Source organism: Cyprinus carpio, chromosome A23 (genome assembly GCF_018340385.1).
Source record: "Cyprinus carpio isolate SPL01 chromosome A23, ASM1834038v1, whole genome shotgun sequence".
NCBI lineage: Eukaryota > Metazoa > Chordata > Actinopteri > Cypriniformes > Cyprinidae > Cyprinus > Cyprinus carpio.
This window is the reverse complement of record NC_056594.1, coordinates 21,251,548-21,269,722: the sequence shown is the minus strand read 5'-3', so window position 1 is coordinate 21,269,722 and position 18,175 is coordinate 21,251,548. Positions and strand designations below refer to the sequence as shown.

Sequence of the window (18,175 nt, the reverse complement as noted above, 5' to 3'; positions counted from 1 at the left end):
GTCGTTGTTACTGTCTTTCCTCCACAGGTGAGTTACAGCCAATAGCCAGCAGCAGTTCAGAGGTGTCGCTTGTGATGGGGGCGGGGCATTCGGACATTGACACGCCCACTGATGACCCAAAGTGCTAATCTGGCCACGCCCACTCATGCTCAAAAGTTTGAGTGACCACGGCGACGGGCTTAGACGAGTTGAATGGCCAGTGATTGACCGTGTGACAAACACACTGCCTGCAGAGTACATACTACGATCCACGTCCAGTGCTACATTCATTTCATCTTCCTTCCTTTTTCTCTGAAAAGCAGGGTAAACTCTGTTCTCTCTAGCACGCAGTGCACACTACAGTATGCACTTGAGCTAAAGCACTTGTTCGGTATCAGCAGACGATGGGTTCTGCTCTGCTCGACAATCTTCTCTTTCTTACCGTCACAGTGTTCGCTGCCCGTTTTACCATTTGTCTGTGATCCCAGCGGAAAGAACGTGTCAAAGACTATTTTGAATCTGATCAGAAGTGGTTTATTTTTCTATAGAGAAAGCATTTGATGTGCTCGAGTTCTGCAGTATTAAAAAAAAAAAAAAAAAAAGAAGAGAGAGAGAGAGAATCTCAGTATTTTACGTTTCGGGATTTGGTCCTCGCCGGAGACGCCAGACCTGGAGCGTGTGACGGACGTCGTGCGGGACAAAACTGTGGGACTTTCTAGAAAGTGCTCTTTGGATTCTGTGGCGCAGGACGTGTGATGTTTGCTGTGCATGACACATGCCCTGTCCACTTCTGATTTTTGGGGAAATCGTTTAAAGGGATAGTTTCCCAAAAATCTAAGTTTACTGACCGTGTCTTCACCCTCAGTCCATCCAAGATTTGAGAAGAAGAACAAATTTGGAGAAATGTAGCATTGCGTCAGTGTCTCAGCAATGGATGTGAATGGGTGCCGTCAGAATGAGAGTCCAAACAGCTGATAAAAACATCACAATAATTCACAGCACTCCAGTCCAGCAGTTAACATCTGGAGAAGACAAAAGCTGAAACAAATTAATCATTAAAACGTTTTTAACTAAAATACGAGTCTATAATTCATAATAACTCTTCCTGCAGTGAAGAAGTGTTCTGTTCTGAATCAGGAGAGAAATCTGCACAGATCAAGCACTGTTTAAACAGCTCTTAAAAAATATGTGTCTGGATTTTGATGTGAGAGACAACAGGAGATGCACTTTTTCAATGGATTATAATGCACACGTATTTTAGTTAAAAACGTCTTAATGCTGGATTTGTCTCAGCTTTTGTCTTCTCCAGATGTTCACTGCTGGACTGGAGTGCTGTGGATTACTTGTGGATTACTTGTGATGTTTTTATCAGCTGTTTGGACTCTCATTCTGACGGCACCCATTCACTGCAGAGGCATCCATTGCTGAACACTGATGCAATGCTACATTTCTCCAAATCTGATGAAGAAACAAACTCATCCTAATCTTGGATAGCCAGAGGATGAGTGACTAATTTTTGGGTGAACTATTTCTTTAAAGGTATAGTTCACCTCATAAGCGATCGTTCCGTTACTGTTTATTCACCCTCGTGTCATTCCAAATCTCTGTATTATTATTTCTTCTTTTCTGTAAAGCTCCAGAATCACTTGTGAACTATATTCAAACAGATATAGATGTTCACAGGTTCAGATGTTCTTTGTCAGATCGAAATCATGGAATGACGTGAGGGTGAGTAAAGTGATCATGTTCAGGTGCACTGTTCCTTTAAATCTGTAACTCGTTCTTCCTTGTTTGACTGTATATTGTAAATAGAGAATCACTTTGTCCAGTTTTCTCCTTAATTGCTAAGTTTTTCCATCATGCACTTTATGTATTTAGAGGTTGGATTTCGTTTTGAGATTCAAAGTTCGGTCACGAGTCGGTCACACACACACACACACACACACACACACTCAGTAGAGATTTGTTCCATTTCATGCTCAGTATTTTGCACGTGTTTCAGTCAGACTGTGCTTTGAATATTAATAAATTTTAATGTCATTTTTTGGGGGCTAAACGTGCTTCTCATTCACAGTGTTTTACGTCTCTTGACTTTGATGATGTCACATGATTCCATCTCATTTAAATATTTAAACGCTTCCTGAAATTCCAACACAGTTGAATAAAGAACATTAAAATTTTTATTCTACACTCAGGATCGTGACAGTTGGAAACAATTAACAAATCCACGACAAAAGTAAAAAGTAATCACATTTATCTCTAGACATTTAGGTATGTTGTGAATCTCCAGTTTCAGGCCTGCTTCTCAGTGTCCTCTGCTTTATCTGAGGGACAAAACATTAGACTTTTAGTTCAGTTTTGCATGTCCAAACACAGACGGGATAGAAAGAGTTGCAGTACAAACAAATGCCAGTAAAGACTCATTTACAGAAACGGTAATGTAACTCACTTTGATTTCACCGCATGAACGGATACGAGGAACTGAGAGAGAGAATGACACGCAGTTACTGTAAAACATTTAACATTACATCTTTTTTTAATGCATTTATGCACAATTTATTGCATACACACACACACATATACATTTTAAAATAGTTTTAGATAAAGAGAGTTGTTAATTCGTTAGTAACTCACCTTTTAGTTTCACTGCGAGCTTCGGCAAATTTGTGTCTGATTATAAAACTTGCCAAAGCATCTGCCACCTCAAAAATCCACAAAAAACAAATATTGAATTAAAACGCAACAACAAAAATAAGCATATCTGTGCTTGATATGACCGTTGCAATCTTCAGAAATCATTCTAATATGCTGATCTTCTGCTCAACAAACATTTCTGAATATTATCAATGTTGAAAACAGTTGTGCTATTGAATATTTTTGTGGAAAACTGTGATGCATTTTATTTTTCATGATTCACAGATGAATAGAAAGTTCAAAAGAACAGCATTTATTTGAAATAGAAATCCTTACTGTCACTTTTGATCAATTTAAAGCATCCTTTCTGTATAAAAGTATCAATTTCTTAGAAGAAAATCAGTGGTCGCAAGCTTTGAATAGAAATGTGTATATACTCTTACTTTATCTGGGATGTCCTCGTGCACATCTCCACCACAAAGGTGTAAACACACCTGCACAATGAATCAACACTCAGAAGCCAAAAAAAAAACACAATTAAAATTATTCAGGTCTAAAAAATCATTCACACATGACATGTTATTTTTTTCAGCACTGGGCAGGTCACAGTCACTCATGATTAAAAGATGAGGCATCTTTAAAATCATTCATATAGATTGCTGGGGCAGATTTCAATGTTTCTGTCAGATTTAAGTGAGTTTTAAATGATTGTGCAGCTCAGTGCATGATTGGTCTCATAGGAAATAGTTATTGATCTGACTCACCCTGCATCTGTCCAATGGTCAGGTCTCTGTCCAGTCGATCAATGCCTGAACACAGGACATGTTTCACATTAAACGGACAGAACTGAGCAGTTTTTTTTTTTAGATATCATGTGTTTCAGGTGAGTGCTTTGATTGGTCCGTGTCTCTTGCCTGCCAGCAGTAGGAGTTTTGGGACATTGCAGGACAGGAAGAGGTTCGATATCCCTCTGAACCAGCACTACCAAAACACACACACACTAGATACCTCTAACCCCAATCAAAACACACCTCAAAACTAAACAAACAAAAATACACACACGCTCACGCACATTGATTACGCTCAGTTGTTTATCGTGGACTGTTTGTTCAGTTGCACACGGAAAGGTCAGAGGTTAGCAAATGTTAAATATGGCTGTGTGTGACCAATAGCTGTATTTCAGTTGTTATGGAAGCCCATTCCACCACATAAGAAACAATTCATGCTTTAGTAGATCGTAATTATGAGATCAGTCATAATTAGGAGTCAAAATTATGAGATAAAAAGTCGTATGGCATAAAAATAAAAAATTGATTTACCAAATCACAATAATGAGATAAGTCATAACTGATTTATCAAATAGTAATTATGACATTAAAAAGTCAAGATTATAAAATGGCATTGATGAAAATTGACATGGTATGCCATAATTGACTTATTAAAGTCAAAATTTATTAATTATGAGATAGTTTAAATTATAAGGACAAAAGTCTTATTTATGAGTTTAAAATCAAAATTAACAAAAAAGTAACATAATTATGAGTGCAAACAGTCATAATTATGAGATAAAAAGTCTCATAATTATGAGATAGAAAATCTAATTATGTTGAAATTAAGATCAAAATTATGAATAAAAAATTTAAATGGACAAAAAAATGAATTGAGTGCAAACTCATAATTGAGAAAAAGTCAAAAATGTGGCATAAGTTGTATTTGACAAAAAATTATTATGAGGTTAAAAACAATTAATTGACAAAAAAGTGAGCTTAAACTAATAATTATGAGATAATTTTAAATTGAGATAAACCATTATGAGATTAAAAATTGAAATAGACAAAAATAGTGTAAACAGTCATAACAGTCAAAATTATGACAGTTGTAATTATGAGATAGTCAAACTTATGAGATTTAAAAATTGAAATTGACAAAATTGTAAAAGTGTAAACAATCATAATTGAGAAAGTCAAAATTATGTCATACTGAGATAGTCAAAATCAAAATAAAAAATGAAATTCACAAAAAAATGAGCTAAAAATCAAAATGTTGAGTTTAAACATATTATTGACATTGCGATAAAAAGTTCAAATAATGACAGTCATAAATATGAGAAAAAGTTGATATTATGAGATTTTTGATTTTATGTTTGTCAATTTAAAAGAAATTCCATTCAACTCAACTTCAATAATCATAATAAAACAATAATTTATAAATAAGGCATAATATACATAATTATTATGTATATACAGGTAGCATGGTACAGTAACGTTCATGTACCACAGCACAGTATTACCGTGGTACGTATCCAGACTGCCAGTGTTTATGTTGAGGTTGAGAGGAGCTCACCTCTGCTGATGCACTGCTCTCTGCTTTATCCGTCACGTAGTTGAGGTCGTAAAACTCCTCGTGACCCTCGGCCACGCTCTCAGTCACTGGACTCACCGGCTCGGCCGAATCGCCTTCCTCCACCTCACACCTGAGAGAAACACACTCATTCAGTGAGCCCCAGCTGATGTGAGGATGAGGAACCAATGTGTGCTCAGATCCTACCGTCTCACTTGTCCAACCATTGACACTTTAGCAGATTCAAGATTCCTGATCTGCCCACTTTTTACACTGTAACCAGAAAAGAAACATATGTTGGACTTCTTTTTTTTTTTTTTTTTTTTTGACAAAAATTTCTACTTTTATTTAGTGAGGAGGCATTAAATTGATCAAAAGTGACAGTAAAGACATTTATAATGTTACAGAAGATTTCTATTTAAAATAAATGTTGTTCTTTTAAACTTAAAAAAATAAAATGTATCAGTTTCCACAAAAATATTCAGCAGCACAACATAATCAGAAATGTTTCTTGAGCAGCAAATCAGCATATTAGAATGATTTCTGAAGATCATGTGACACTGAAGATTGGAGTAATGATGCTGAAAATTCAGCTTTGATCACAGAAATAAATTACATTGTAACACATATTAACACAGAAAACAGTTATTTTTAATTTAAATAATATTTGAACAATATTACCGTTTTACTGTATTTTTTTTTTAATCAAATAAATGCAGCCTTGGTAAGCAGAAGAGACATAAAAACATTTTCCTACTCCAAACTTTTGAATGATAAACTTTTCTTTGTTGATTATGGCAAAAATTTTAAACTATGACATATTAATAGAGATAACATCTAAATGGGCATACTAAGAATTGTTATATAAAAAGGTGTAATTATTATTTAAAATATCATAACTGATGACATATAATTGAAACCTAATTTACTCCGTCATATCTAGTCATAGCCATAACTATGACATAAGTTGTAGTTGTGAGATAAAAAGTAATTATAAGATAAAATGTGACATTATAATCTAACACATGAAGTTGAGATAAATCAAAACTGACAGAAGTCATAATTGAAACCTAGCACACTAAACCATAATAATGTGATAAAAAGTAAAGTTGACATTATGATATAGTTGTAATTGATAGAAAATTAAAAAATTAGGAGAAAATTGCAAATAAAAAGTTGAGATTTTAACATGAAGTTGAAATCATGAGATAAAAAGTCAAAATTGACAGACTCATAATTTTGAGATAAAAAGCCATAATTATGATATAAAATATATTTACAACATAAAATTGAAGCCTAGTCATAATTATGATATAAAATGTCATAATTATGACATAAAATCAAAAACTAGCATACTAAGTTGAAATTATGACATACTAAGTTGTAATTGTGAGATAAAAGTAATAAGACAAGAAGTTGTGATTATAAAACATGTAGTTGGAATTATGAGATAAAAAGTGAAAGCTAACTAAGTCATAATTATGAGATAAGTCATAAGATAAAAGTGATTATAATGCATGAAGTTGGAATTATGAGATAAAAAGTGAAAGTTAACTGCTAAGTCATAATTATTAAAAAATAACTTCAAACTAAGACATAATAATTCAAAATAATTAAAAAAATAAAAAGATAAAAAAACACAATAAGTACAAATTAAGATATAAAAATTAAAAAAAAAGAAAAACTAAACTGCTAAGTCATAATTATGAGATAAAAAGTTAAAATTATGACATACCAAGTCGTAGTTATGAGATAAGTCAACAGATAAAAATATTATAAACAAAAAATTTATCACAATTATGAGATAAAAAGTGAGCGTTAACTAAGTCATAATTATGAGATAAAAAAATTGAAATTATCATTCTTATAAACATGTAATTTCTCTCAGTTTTAGGGTTAGTGAAAGAGTTAGTTAGGTTTATGATTTAGGTGTTTACCCTGCAGGAATGTGTTCCAGACCAACAAAAGATGTTGACCCAAGGGCAAGTCTTACTCGGCACTTTAAACGAAAGGGAATATATTTTGTGATTATTTGATTTAAAGAATCTGTTTGTTTCTGAAAGGTGCTTTATTCCTGGATTGAACCTGGACTAAATTTCACTGTAAACTGTGTTGTTGTAGTCATCTGTGTGCTGTGTCATTTTTAGTTGATGAGAGATGAGACTATCTCTAATAGTAAGCATCATCTGGACGTTGACCTCCATTCAATGGCGTGATCGATGGATTTGAAGGATTTGGGTCGTCCTTTCAGGAAGTTTTGCATGCTGTGCAAGACCTCCATCGCACTGCCTGCGTAAAACAAACAACGCAAACCACACAATCATCAGTATTTCCACACTGATCTCTGACCTGAGTCACAGTTAAATCATATTTTAGAGCTGGGCTGAAGCCAAGTGACTGTGTGTTTATATTTCACATCTAAAAAAAATAATATAAAATAATTTATTAAAATAAAAAAAAGATTTCTAAGAAAACTTATGTTTATATGTTAAATGATTTTTATTTTATTATTATTGTGGAAAGTGACTATGTTTATATTTCACATTAAAAAAATAGTATAAAATTAATAATTTATTTTTAAAAAACTTGTTAAAAAGATTTCTAAGAAATCTTATGTTTTTATATTCTTTTTTTATGATTTTTATTTTATTATTATTATTATTAGTAGTAGTAGTAATATTTTGCAGTACTAACAGTTTTTGTATAATATAATGTACCATATAATATGGCATGTGTATTTTGGCATAAACTATGATTTCCATGGTAAAATATTGTAAGGTAAAGCTTAAGCTTGTACAAATGTTTTTTTTTTTTTTTTAAATATAGTAAGACCAATATTATTATTATTAGTAGAAGTGGTATATATATATGTACCTTATAATAAGCATTTTGGCAGAACCTAAGAGTACCATGGTAAAATATTGAATGGAAAAGTTAAAGCTTGAATGTTTTGTTAAAAAATTCCTTATTCATGTTTTATTTACATTTTTATATACATGTTTTTTATTTTATTATTAGTTGTAGTAGTAGTAGAAGTAGTGGTAGTTTTCTTTAAATAAAAAAGACAGAATTCTGTGAAATCAGTGCAGGCATTTTGAGATGATGCAGTGTTTCTCACCCTCCACCACGTCGATGGCCACCAGCCCGAGCACAGAGGGCAGCAGCGCTCCACCCGCCGCGTGCACCGCGATAGCTCCGCCCACATTGTGACCCACCAGGATGATGGGAGGCGGGATCTCGCCGTACGTCGCCCGCACCACATTGGCTACGTCTCTGTGAGCAGAGGAGGTGATCGGTCAGATCTGAATACTGCAGCCTGTTCATGATATCTGTGTGTGGTTTACCTGGACATGGTTTGTGTGGAAAGGTCATCGGCGTGCCGGACCTGAGTAGCACCTGTTTGTGATTGTACTAGTCATATTAGTGCACACGGGTAACTACTGCAGGTTAAACCTTAAACTATAGCTAGAGGTTTGATCTCACCGTGACCCCTGAGATCCATGGCCAACACCCACAAAACAGACATAAACATAATATTTGAATCCCTCGGTTTCAGAGTTATTATAGTTAAATCTATAAAAAATATTTGGTATCACTTCACTTGAAGCCTTTATATATAATGCAATATAGTTTATCACTTTTGTGTTAGACTTGTTGTTTGTTTTTTTTAGCCTTTATATACCTGTGTCACAATATACAGTTATTTCTAAAAATATATTGTTTGTTTTTTTTATATGACATTTATATACATTTTATGAATACCTTTTAATTTTTTTTATAGCATTAAGATAAAGGCTTTCAAGTAAATGGTTACCAAATTTATTATTTTTGTTTGGTTTTTTTTTTTTTAAATAAATGTTAACTGAAAATTTATTATACCGATATTTTTATTTATTTACGTTTATTAATTTATATAATAACACCTTTGTTTGGTATACTAAAAATAGCTTTTATTTATACTGCAAAATAAAATTTATTTGTTTTAAAAAATTGTTATAATTTTGTTTTTAGTTTTAAAATTATCTATTTTTTATAACTAGAAATAAATACAGTAACTAATAAAAAGTTCAAAATAAAATGACTAAATCTTTAAACTAAATTAGTCAAAATAAATAAAAATGGCACGAAACAAAACAACAAAACGTATTAATAGTTAACTTTAAAATTAAAATGAAATTGGCCAAATAAGTTTTATATTAAAATTATGCAAAATATATATATATAAAAGTAACCAAATAAAAAATTAATAAGCAACCTAAATTACTAAAAATTTAACTACAAATTAATATTAAACATGAATGCAAAAATAAAACGGAATTTCCAATTCTTGAAAAACCAATGTTTAATAAAAATGTCAAAAAACAACAAACTTGACTAAAACTAATTTTAAATAAAAATTGTAATATTAAAAAAAGCTAATAAAAAAAATAAAATAAAAGTGATCAAAAAAACATTACTAAATTTTGTTTTTTACTAAAATTAAAATGGAATGGTAAATCATTTTTATTATAATCTTCATTCAAATCATAGAACTAATAAATATGTCAAAAACACAACAAAAACACAAAAAAATTAACAAAACCTAAACTGGAAATGGAAAATACAAAGTAAAAACTCATATATAAAACTCATGTCAAAAAAAAAAAATTTTAATGAACAATGATAAAAACAACAAAATTAAAATGTTAATTTAAAAATTAATAAATGTAGGAAAAAAAATGTCCTAGCATAAAGATAAAAACAAAAACTAATTCAAAATACGACACACTTACAGTTATGGATTTTTTATAGGTATAGGTTGTTTACATTCATTCAAAGTCACTGATGCATTTTACTTTCTGTGTGACGACACACTTACAGTTATGGATTTTTTATAGGTATAGGTTGTTTACATTCATAATTAACTTTAAATAACATAAATAATAGCAAGAATTATTGATTATTTTTACATAAGCTATTGTTTGCTAAACCAGATATGTGTTTGTACCGTAAAAACGGCCCAGGACAGAGCCGAATGCCCTCCTCCGTGAAGCAGAACCAGCAGTGGTCCGTCCTGACCGCTTTATATACACAGAAACACGTGCACCACACCACCTCAGATCCAAGGAAATAAATATCATACACCACATCTTATTATACAGTTACACAAACTGTGATCTTGGATTCCACACAAAGAGCGTGAGGTGTGACGTGTGTGAAGGATATTTCCTTAGTCTCTCCTGATACCCGATGACCACGTTTGGTCCATCATTTCAAAAGTTAAATCTCTCTTAACACACAAAACTAAATCTCAAATACAGATACACACCGTGACTGAAAGACAGAGACAGAGAGCTGGGAGTGAAGGAGTCAGCTCTCGCTCAAAGGATGCTTTAAACTGATCAAAAGTGACAGTAGATTACAAAAGATGCAAATAAATGCTGTTCTTTTGAACTTTCTATTCACCTGTGAATCCTGAAAAATAAAATGTATCACAGTTTCCAAAAAAATATTGTGCAGCACAACAGATTACAACATTGATAATAATCAGAAATGTTTCTTGAGCAGCAAAATCTATTCATTTTAGAATGATTTTCTGAAGATCATGTGACCCTGGAAGACTGGAGTAAGCAGATTTTGCTGAAAATACAGCTGTGCATCACAGAAAATAAATTACATCGTTAACACCACATTCACATAGAAAAACAGGTTATTTTACACTATAATATATTTTATGTTTTTATTGTATTTTTGAATAATAAATGCCAGTTCTTGGAAACCTCACCATTGCATCTATTAATATAAATGTTCATATTAAACTAAACTAAGATTAAAGTTATTATTTAACAAACTAATAATAAATATATTTATATACCAATTAAAAAATATAAAGGAACAATAACTTTTAATTATATTAAAAAACTTTTAAATGTATTAATATATTGGTAATTAATTAATTAAACTACTGTTTTAGATTTTTTATAATTATTTTTATTTTTATTTAATGTTAGCTAATGTAATTAACTAATGGATCCTTATTGTAAAGTGTTACTCTATTGTTAAGTGTTTTGCATTAAAAATAAATTTTACACTGATATTTTGTCATTTAGTTCTGGTTCTGGGGAGCTTCTTTCCTGCAAATTCTAACTAAACACACTTAAAGTGACTAATTAAGGGTTTATTTGTTAATTATAGACAGGTGTGTTGGATCTAAAGTGTGTTTTATTGTCCAAAAGCTGTTCAGAGTTGTTGTGCGTTAAAGGAAAGCAGGTGAAGCGGGTGAGTCTTACTTCTCTGTGTCAAAGCTTTCCTCCCACATGCTGTTGGCCGAAGCGTCGGTGGCGATGATGGACGGGTCCGAGCTCAGGTGCGAGGAGCGACTCTCAGCGGACGAGCGCTCGGAGGCCATGAGAGAGAGAGACAGACGGAGGGATGGAGAGACGGACAGTGAACACGCAGCCAGACTCACAGAGTTAAAGAGCACCGGCGCTCAGCACTCGAGCCGAGAGCAGACAGATGGAGCGGACAGCAGCCACACAGCCTCTCTGTGATTGGACCAGCACGCTCAGAGTCAGGTGTTTTTGTGAGGAGACACAGACTGATGGAGTTAGCTTAAATGATCAAATGCATAGCAGATAGAAAATCCTGCTTCTCGGATGAGAAAAACAATCTCAAGCTGTGCTCAAGATGCCAAAGTCGGCATCAGAAGTCAGAGATCTCAATATGAGCTCAAACATTTCTCATCAAAGTCTCCAGAGATCAATGATTCGAGGTGCTTTACAATCATTTTAGAACTTTATACACTTACTTTATGACTGCAGTGATTTAAAGTGTGAACTACTGACTCATTTGTGTCTATTTTTAGGATTAATTTTAGGATAAATATTCATATATATAAATGTGACCCTGGACCACAAAACCAGTCATAAGGGTCAATTTTTTTAAATTGAGATTTATACATCATCTGAGAGATGAATAAATAATCTTTTCATTGATGTATGGTTTGTTAGGAGGACAATATTTGGCTGAGATACAACTATTTGAAAATCTGGAATCTGAGGGTGCAAAAAAATCAAAATATTGAGAAAATCACCTTAAAAGTTGTTCAAATGAATTCTTAGCAATGCATATTACTAATCAAAAATTAAGTTTTGATATATTTACGGTAGGAAATTTTACAAAATATCTTCATGGAACATGATCTTTACTTAATATCCTAATGATTTTTTGGCATAAAAGAAAAATCTATAATTTTGACCCATACAATGTATTTTTGGCTATTGCTACAAATACACCCCAAAGACTTAAGACTGCTTTTGTGCTGCAGGGTCACACACACACACACACACACACATACAAGTCTCTGGGGTATATTTGTAGGAATAGCCAAAAATACACTGTATGTGTCAAAATTATAGATTTTTCTTATAGCCAGAAATACATTGTATATGTTTATGTGTGTGTTTATATATATGTGTATATATAAATTGTATATATACATATTTAAAAGTATATTAACATATATTATAATCATAACATTATACAATAGTTTTATATTTTATTATATAATGTGCATCGTATGACAATTGTAAGATAAAAAAAAACAATTATAAAATGTGTCTGTGATGCACATATATATATACTGTAAAATTTAATTCATAAAATAATAAAATTGTTTTTTAATTTTAATATATAACACATGCAGTGTAGGCTACAACAATTATAAAATTAAATTTAAAAAACTGTAAAAAAGTGTGTGTGTGTATATATATAAAAAAAAGAATTCAATAGAAAACACTCTCCAAAAAAATCATCAAACAACTCATAATATTATAAAAAAAATGTAATTTTATAAAATTACACTATGCATTATTTTACTATATAATTTTAATATACTAATAATATAGAATAGAATATGTAGAACAATATATTTCATTATTCTGATCTTTAAGTATTATTTACATATATATATATCTATCTATATATATATCTAGTATGATCATATTAATATAATGCATTGAGAGCACTATGTGGAGTCAATGCATGAAATGCATGTTCATTATTCTTCATGAGAAATATAGAAACTATATTTGCTGTGGGCTCCAGTGTTTTGAGAGTAATCCGTCTCACTTTACTAACCATCAGCTCAGGTGCTGCTGACAGTCATTACTGGTTACTAGGCAACCAAAGCCCTGCCATTGTACCATCAACAACTTTAATATGACAAATAAAGTCGATTTAATGAGATCCAAACACATTGTGAAGCTGCATACAAGCTAAATGCCATGTATATGGATTCGTAAGATGATATTTAATTACTAAATTCAACATTTACTTTAAGCCAGACTTTAGAACATGAAATAATAATAATAATAATAAAATAACAATTATTGATCTTAAGTTGTAATTGTGAATGTGAATGGAAAATGTACTCCGATCAGGCATAACATCATGAGCACTGACAGGTGAAGTAAAAAAACTGATTATCTCTTCATCATGACACCTTTTAGTGGCTGGGGTATATTAGGCAGCAAGTGAACGTTTTGTCCTCAACATTTATGTAAAAAAAAAAAAAAAAATGCATTTGAGTTAGTTTGATATGTCCAAATTGTGATGGCATGATTGTAGTGGAGTCCATGCTGTTTTGGTAGAGGGACAAACACACTATTAGGAAGGCAGTCATGCCTTATCGGTGTATTTAGTTTATAAAAACTTATTTCACAATTTTTTGTTCACAAAATTAAACCCTTTTTTTGCGCTAAGTAGCTAATAAAGTGAAGTTGCATTGACGTTTAACTAGAGATGTAATTACTTTCTGGAGATTTCCCAGCTGAAAGCAAAGAAAACAATGAACGCTTACATCTCTAGAATGCATCTGATGTTTTGGAAAAATGAGATGCACATCAAAGTAAATCAATGCGTGACCTGTATTCCGCGCGCGCGCGTCATCCTCTCCTCGCGTATCTGACGCAGAACAGAGCGTCGTCATTTATTCAAGCATGAGAGGGAAAACAGTTCAGTTTCAGCAGCATTCAGAAGAGCGCATCGTCCTGCCATTTTCTGGATCGATTTGGGAGGCATTAAACAGTGAGTATGATTGTGCGTAGTATTTAAGAACTGTGGTGCGTTTGTGTAGTTCTTTAATAACGCATCGTGTTTACTTATGTTACGGTGATAAATGTGTAAATGTGTTAGAATCATTGTCCCTCCGGTAACTTGTTAAAACAAATTAGAATCGAATTAAATGTTACATTGTTAATGCAAACGAAAAAATAAAACCGAAATACTGCAATAAAATGTAGCTTAAGAGAAGAAGAATATATTTTTATCAACAGCTGCAGCTTAACATAGTCCGACTGGACAGTTTTGGGATTTTGGACACTTCTTAAAATAATTTTTATCCCCCCCATTTGTACCATGATTACCATTTGTAAAACCACAGTTTTACTACAAATACCAATGGTTAAACTATGGTTAGTGTAGCAAAACCAAGGGTAATTTGTGGTAACCATGGTTTAGCTATAGTAACCACGTTTTATTTTTTGGTTTTTTTTTTTTGGTTTTAATCGTAGTAAAAGGGTTGGTTTAAACATGTGCTGAATGTACAGTCTTTAAACCAGGAGTGCATGTACAGTACCTAACTGAACTGACATACATTTACATTACAATTAGTCATTTAGCAGACGCTTTTATCCAAATCAGAAAATCTATAAAATCCATATTTCCCCTAATCCTGTCCATCCAATGTCAATTAAAATGTTTGATCAGTGAACATGACAATGAAAATTTAACACAAGCAGGAAAAATGATCAGAAAAAGTTAAAAATATTTTCCATGAAAAATCATGATTTATAGTTGTATCTTGACGTATATACAGTAGGTAGATAATTTTATCTAAACATTTTTAAAAAGGTTTAACTAAATCTGCTGTTTTTCTCTCCACAGATGTGTCACACCCACAACTAAGACATCACTAAATCAGAGCTCCCATTGTCATCTCCATCAACTATAATCAGTTTTATGGAATCCCAACCTGCTTTCCTTCATCCCCCTGGAAATAATGAGCCCAAGGCATGCTGGGAGACCAATCCCTCAAGCCAACACAGAAAGGGAAACCTCTCTCCTGGAACCAGGACAAGACTTGGAGACAATCATGGCATTGAGGTAAAAGCTAAAGAACAGGAGGAGAGATCCACCTCTAGGGAATCCGCCGGCCATATAAAAACACTAAAACACACTGCATTAGCCACCGCTGCCATTCCAGCTGCAGAACACCAACACCTTCAATAAAAAACCCAATATAAAATAAACAACAACCAATCAAATACAACCAAGCAGAACAAATAAGCAATAACTAACACACTTGCTACAACTAAAACAGGATCAAAACCACCAACCAAAACAACTGCACCTGAAGTGGAGGTCTTAAGTTTATCCAGCCAAACTGGACCCATTGGGCCAAAACTGAGATCCCCAAATTCAAGCCATGAGAAAAAGCTGCAAGTGAGTGCGAAAACATTTCTCAAAAACATGCAAAAAACTGCCTCAGCATCTCATATCGTGGGCTCCACAGACTCCCCACAAAAGACGCTTCAAAAAACATCGTCTGCTTCCCAGATTTCCTCTACCGACTCTTCCAAGAGTCTCAACCGGACTTCTCTCTCGCACATTCCTAGAGCCACTTCCAGCCCCAAACTTAAACCGCCCCATCCTGCATCTCTCAAAGCGGACAAAACCGAGCGGAATAGAAGAGTTACAGGCAAAGTAACTCTGAAAGATAAAATGATTGACACATTGGTGGAGAACAAACTGCTACTGGGGACGGAAGCAGCAATGGGGGAGAGTCCTCGGGGACGAGAGATAAAGAGTGGGAATAACAGAGAAGGAGAGATGCTAGGAGAGGAAAGAGAGGATGCTGTCCCTCAGGAACACAGTCTTAGAGGAAGTGACGTCATCACGATTAACTCCAAAGGGTATGAAGGAACGTCTTCTCCGTCGTCACATCGAGCAACAAACCCCTCTATCAAACAGCTTAGAGAGCAAGAAGACAAGACTGACGCATATGTCACGACCCAAGAGAGACAGGCAGGAAAGAGTCAGAGACTGTGGGAAAAGAAGGGAAGGGAGGAAGCAGACAGTGAGGAGAGAAGGAACACGGGAGAGAGAAAGAGGGAAGCTGAGATTAAGAATGATACAATGGCGACTGAGGTCAGGAAGGATGCTATAATGAATGAAGAGAATAACATTCTGACACCCAAGAACTTGAAGGACGCAGTGACAATGACAGCTGAAGGTTTCCCAGTCACCGAAATGAAGGATGCAGCACTGCAGGCGGATCTGCAACCGGTGCAAGGTGGATTCGAAGTCCATCTGCATCAGAACCACAGAAACAAATCCACAGACATGAGTCCAGTCCGCGATTCTCAACCCCACCAGTTGAGCCCTGAGACTGACCTCAGTCCTAAAGTTGGCCTGCATAAAGACCTTAACCCCGACAGTAACTCGGACTCTGATTGGTTGCCAACTGTAGCTTTACTGGACCCCAAACCAACAGGAGCCAAGCCTAGATTTCTAGGTCCACCTCCTTACAAGTCCTCCAATAGCCAGAAATCTCTTCAACACATCTGTCAAATAGAGATTGAGCTTCGTAGCCAGTCCCCGCAACCTCTTGCTTCGGATCCTCCTCAAGTAACCATCAGTGAATTTGACGCAACTTGTCAAGTGTCGCCCGGGGTGGCAGAGGACTCCTTGAGAACGGCAGGGGTGGAAGGAGAAAAGGAGGAGAGCGGTGCACCTCAGGAGATCGTCTGGGATGAGCAGGGAATGACGTGGGAAGTCTATGGAGCGTCGCTGGATATGGAGTCCCTGGGATTTGCCATCCAGAACCATCTGCAGTGCAAGATCCGTGAACACGAGCGGCGTATCGGCACGCTCCGGAAGTCCATATGCCTCTCCGAACAATCGTTTGGAAAGGACAGGACAGGAGAGAGAAAGAGGAACGTCTTCAGATCGTTGTTTGCTGGATCAAAGTGCTGCTCGAAACCCAAAGAGGAAGTGGAAAAGTGACTCAATGTTATGTAAATGTGTTTTGTAGATAGTGCTACACTGGAGAATGTATAGCAGACATAAAAATGTCAAAAAATATTTAGAGTACTGTTGCTTCACGTAAGATTTACACCATGTTCAGAAGCTTAAGGTCTTGAAATTATTTCTTGCCTATGCCCTTGTCCCATATGACAAGCTTGATGTGAACTTATGGTCTCATGGCCTATGCTTGTTCTTGACTATGAAGTGCATGAGACTGTAGAGTGTCCACGGTAGAGGTGCCACTTATTGCTATACTGGTGCAGACTACTACCCAACTGTCAACCTTTCAGGTTTTGGAAGTCTAGAATGTTCTTAAATGTCTCTTCAAAGGGATAGCTCACTCAAAAATGAACATTCTATCCCTTTAAGACTAATTTCCTGCCCCATCAAACACCAACTTTTAGATGTTGTTTTGGATTAGTGTGTTCACACTGTTGGTATTTGTTGGAGCGGAGTGGAAATTGCAGTTGTTTCCCAACATTTTAAACCCAACATTCAACTTTAGAATATATAAATGTTGGTATTCGTTGAGGCAATGTGAACTAGCTTAGTTAATGTGTTTATTTAAATATTAAAATCTACGTGAATTGTTCATTATTATGCAACATTATTGAAAGTTCCATGACATTTTTGACACATCATTTTTGTACAGACAAAAGTTGTCTAGTGTCTTCACTCTTAGTATTAACTTGTGGAAAAACTGAATGTCACTATATTTAGGGTAACATTTCAACTTTTTAAAATCACTTTTCTTTTTTAGAAAAAAGAAACTTTTGTCTGAGAACTGGTCTGACAGCAGTTTCTGTATTACACTGTTTTTAGGAACCTTGCAGGTTTTCTCAGAACAGTTAATGACTGTCCAACTGAGAGCATTCATCATGTTCAGTCACTGTGGTCACTCACTTGCACACCTGAGCAACTTCAAGCACTGGTAGTTGTTGTTAATGCTGGTAGACGTTAATCCTATAAAAAATGAATGACTTCCAGTTGGTTTATCACTGCGAAAATGCCCTCATTGTGTGAGCGTCCTTTAGAGACATATGATCCTCGGCTGATAATCACTTAAAGCAATAAAATAACGTTTGTGATGTTCTACATGATGTGATTTTATTTCAAGTCGAATTGTTAAAAAACCTTATGCATGATCCTGTTTTTT

General features: G+C 34.2%; 2 protein-coding genes, 1 long non-coding RNA gene and 1 pseudogene across 3 annotated transcripts in view; 2 read left to right on the top strand and 2 right to left on the bottom strand.

The window, feature by feature from the left end:
* rnf150b (ring finger protein 150b) overlaps positions 1-1,227 on the top strand; it is a 581,444-nt gene extending 580,217 nt beyond the window's left edge. The window contains exon 7 of the mRNA XM_042713890.1: positions 28-1,227. Within this exon, the coding sequence (XP_042569824.1) occupies positions 28-128 (101 nt within the window). The 3' untranslated portion in view covers positions 129-1,227. The remainder of the gene's footprint in view (positions 1-27) is intronic.
* Positions 1-8,436, bottom strand: part of LOC109085971 (protein phosphatase methylesterase 1-like) — a 576,397-nt gene extending 567,961 nt beyond the window's left edge. Inside the window, exons 1-5 of the mRNA XM_042713926.1 lie at positions 8,298-8,436; positions 8,072-8,226; positions 7,152-7,242; positions 5,161-5,226; positions 4,957-5,086 (exon numbers count right to left, since the gene is read on the bottom strand). Of these exons, the coding sequence (XP_042569860.1) occupies positions 4,957-5,086; positions 5,161-5,226; positions 7,152-7,242; positions 8,072-8,226; positions 8,298-8,305 (450 nt within the window). The 5' untranslated portion in view covers positions 8,306-8,436. The remainder of the gene's footprint in view (positions 1-4,956; positions 5,087-5,160; positions 5,227-7,151; positions 7,243-8,071; positions 8,227-8,297) is intronic.
* Positions 2,267-3,096, bottom strand: LOC109085973. Its single transcript, XR_002017034.2, has 4 exons — positions 3,057-3,096; positions 2,614-2,681; positions 2,429-2,460; positions 2,267-2,303 (listed from the first exon to the last, which is right to left on the bottom strand). It is a non-coding gene; the product is annotated as an uncharacterized LOC109085973 (long non-coding RNA).
* Positions 8,437-11,005: 2,569 nt separating the features above from the next.
* Positions 11,006-18,114, top strand: LOC109085967 (annotated as a pseudogene).
* Positions 18,115-18,175: the final 61 nt, after the last annotated feature.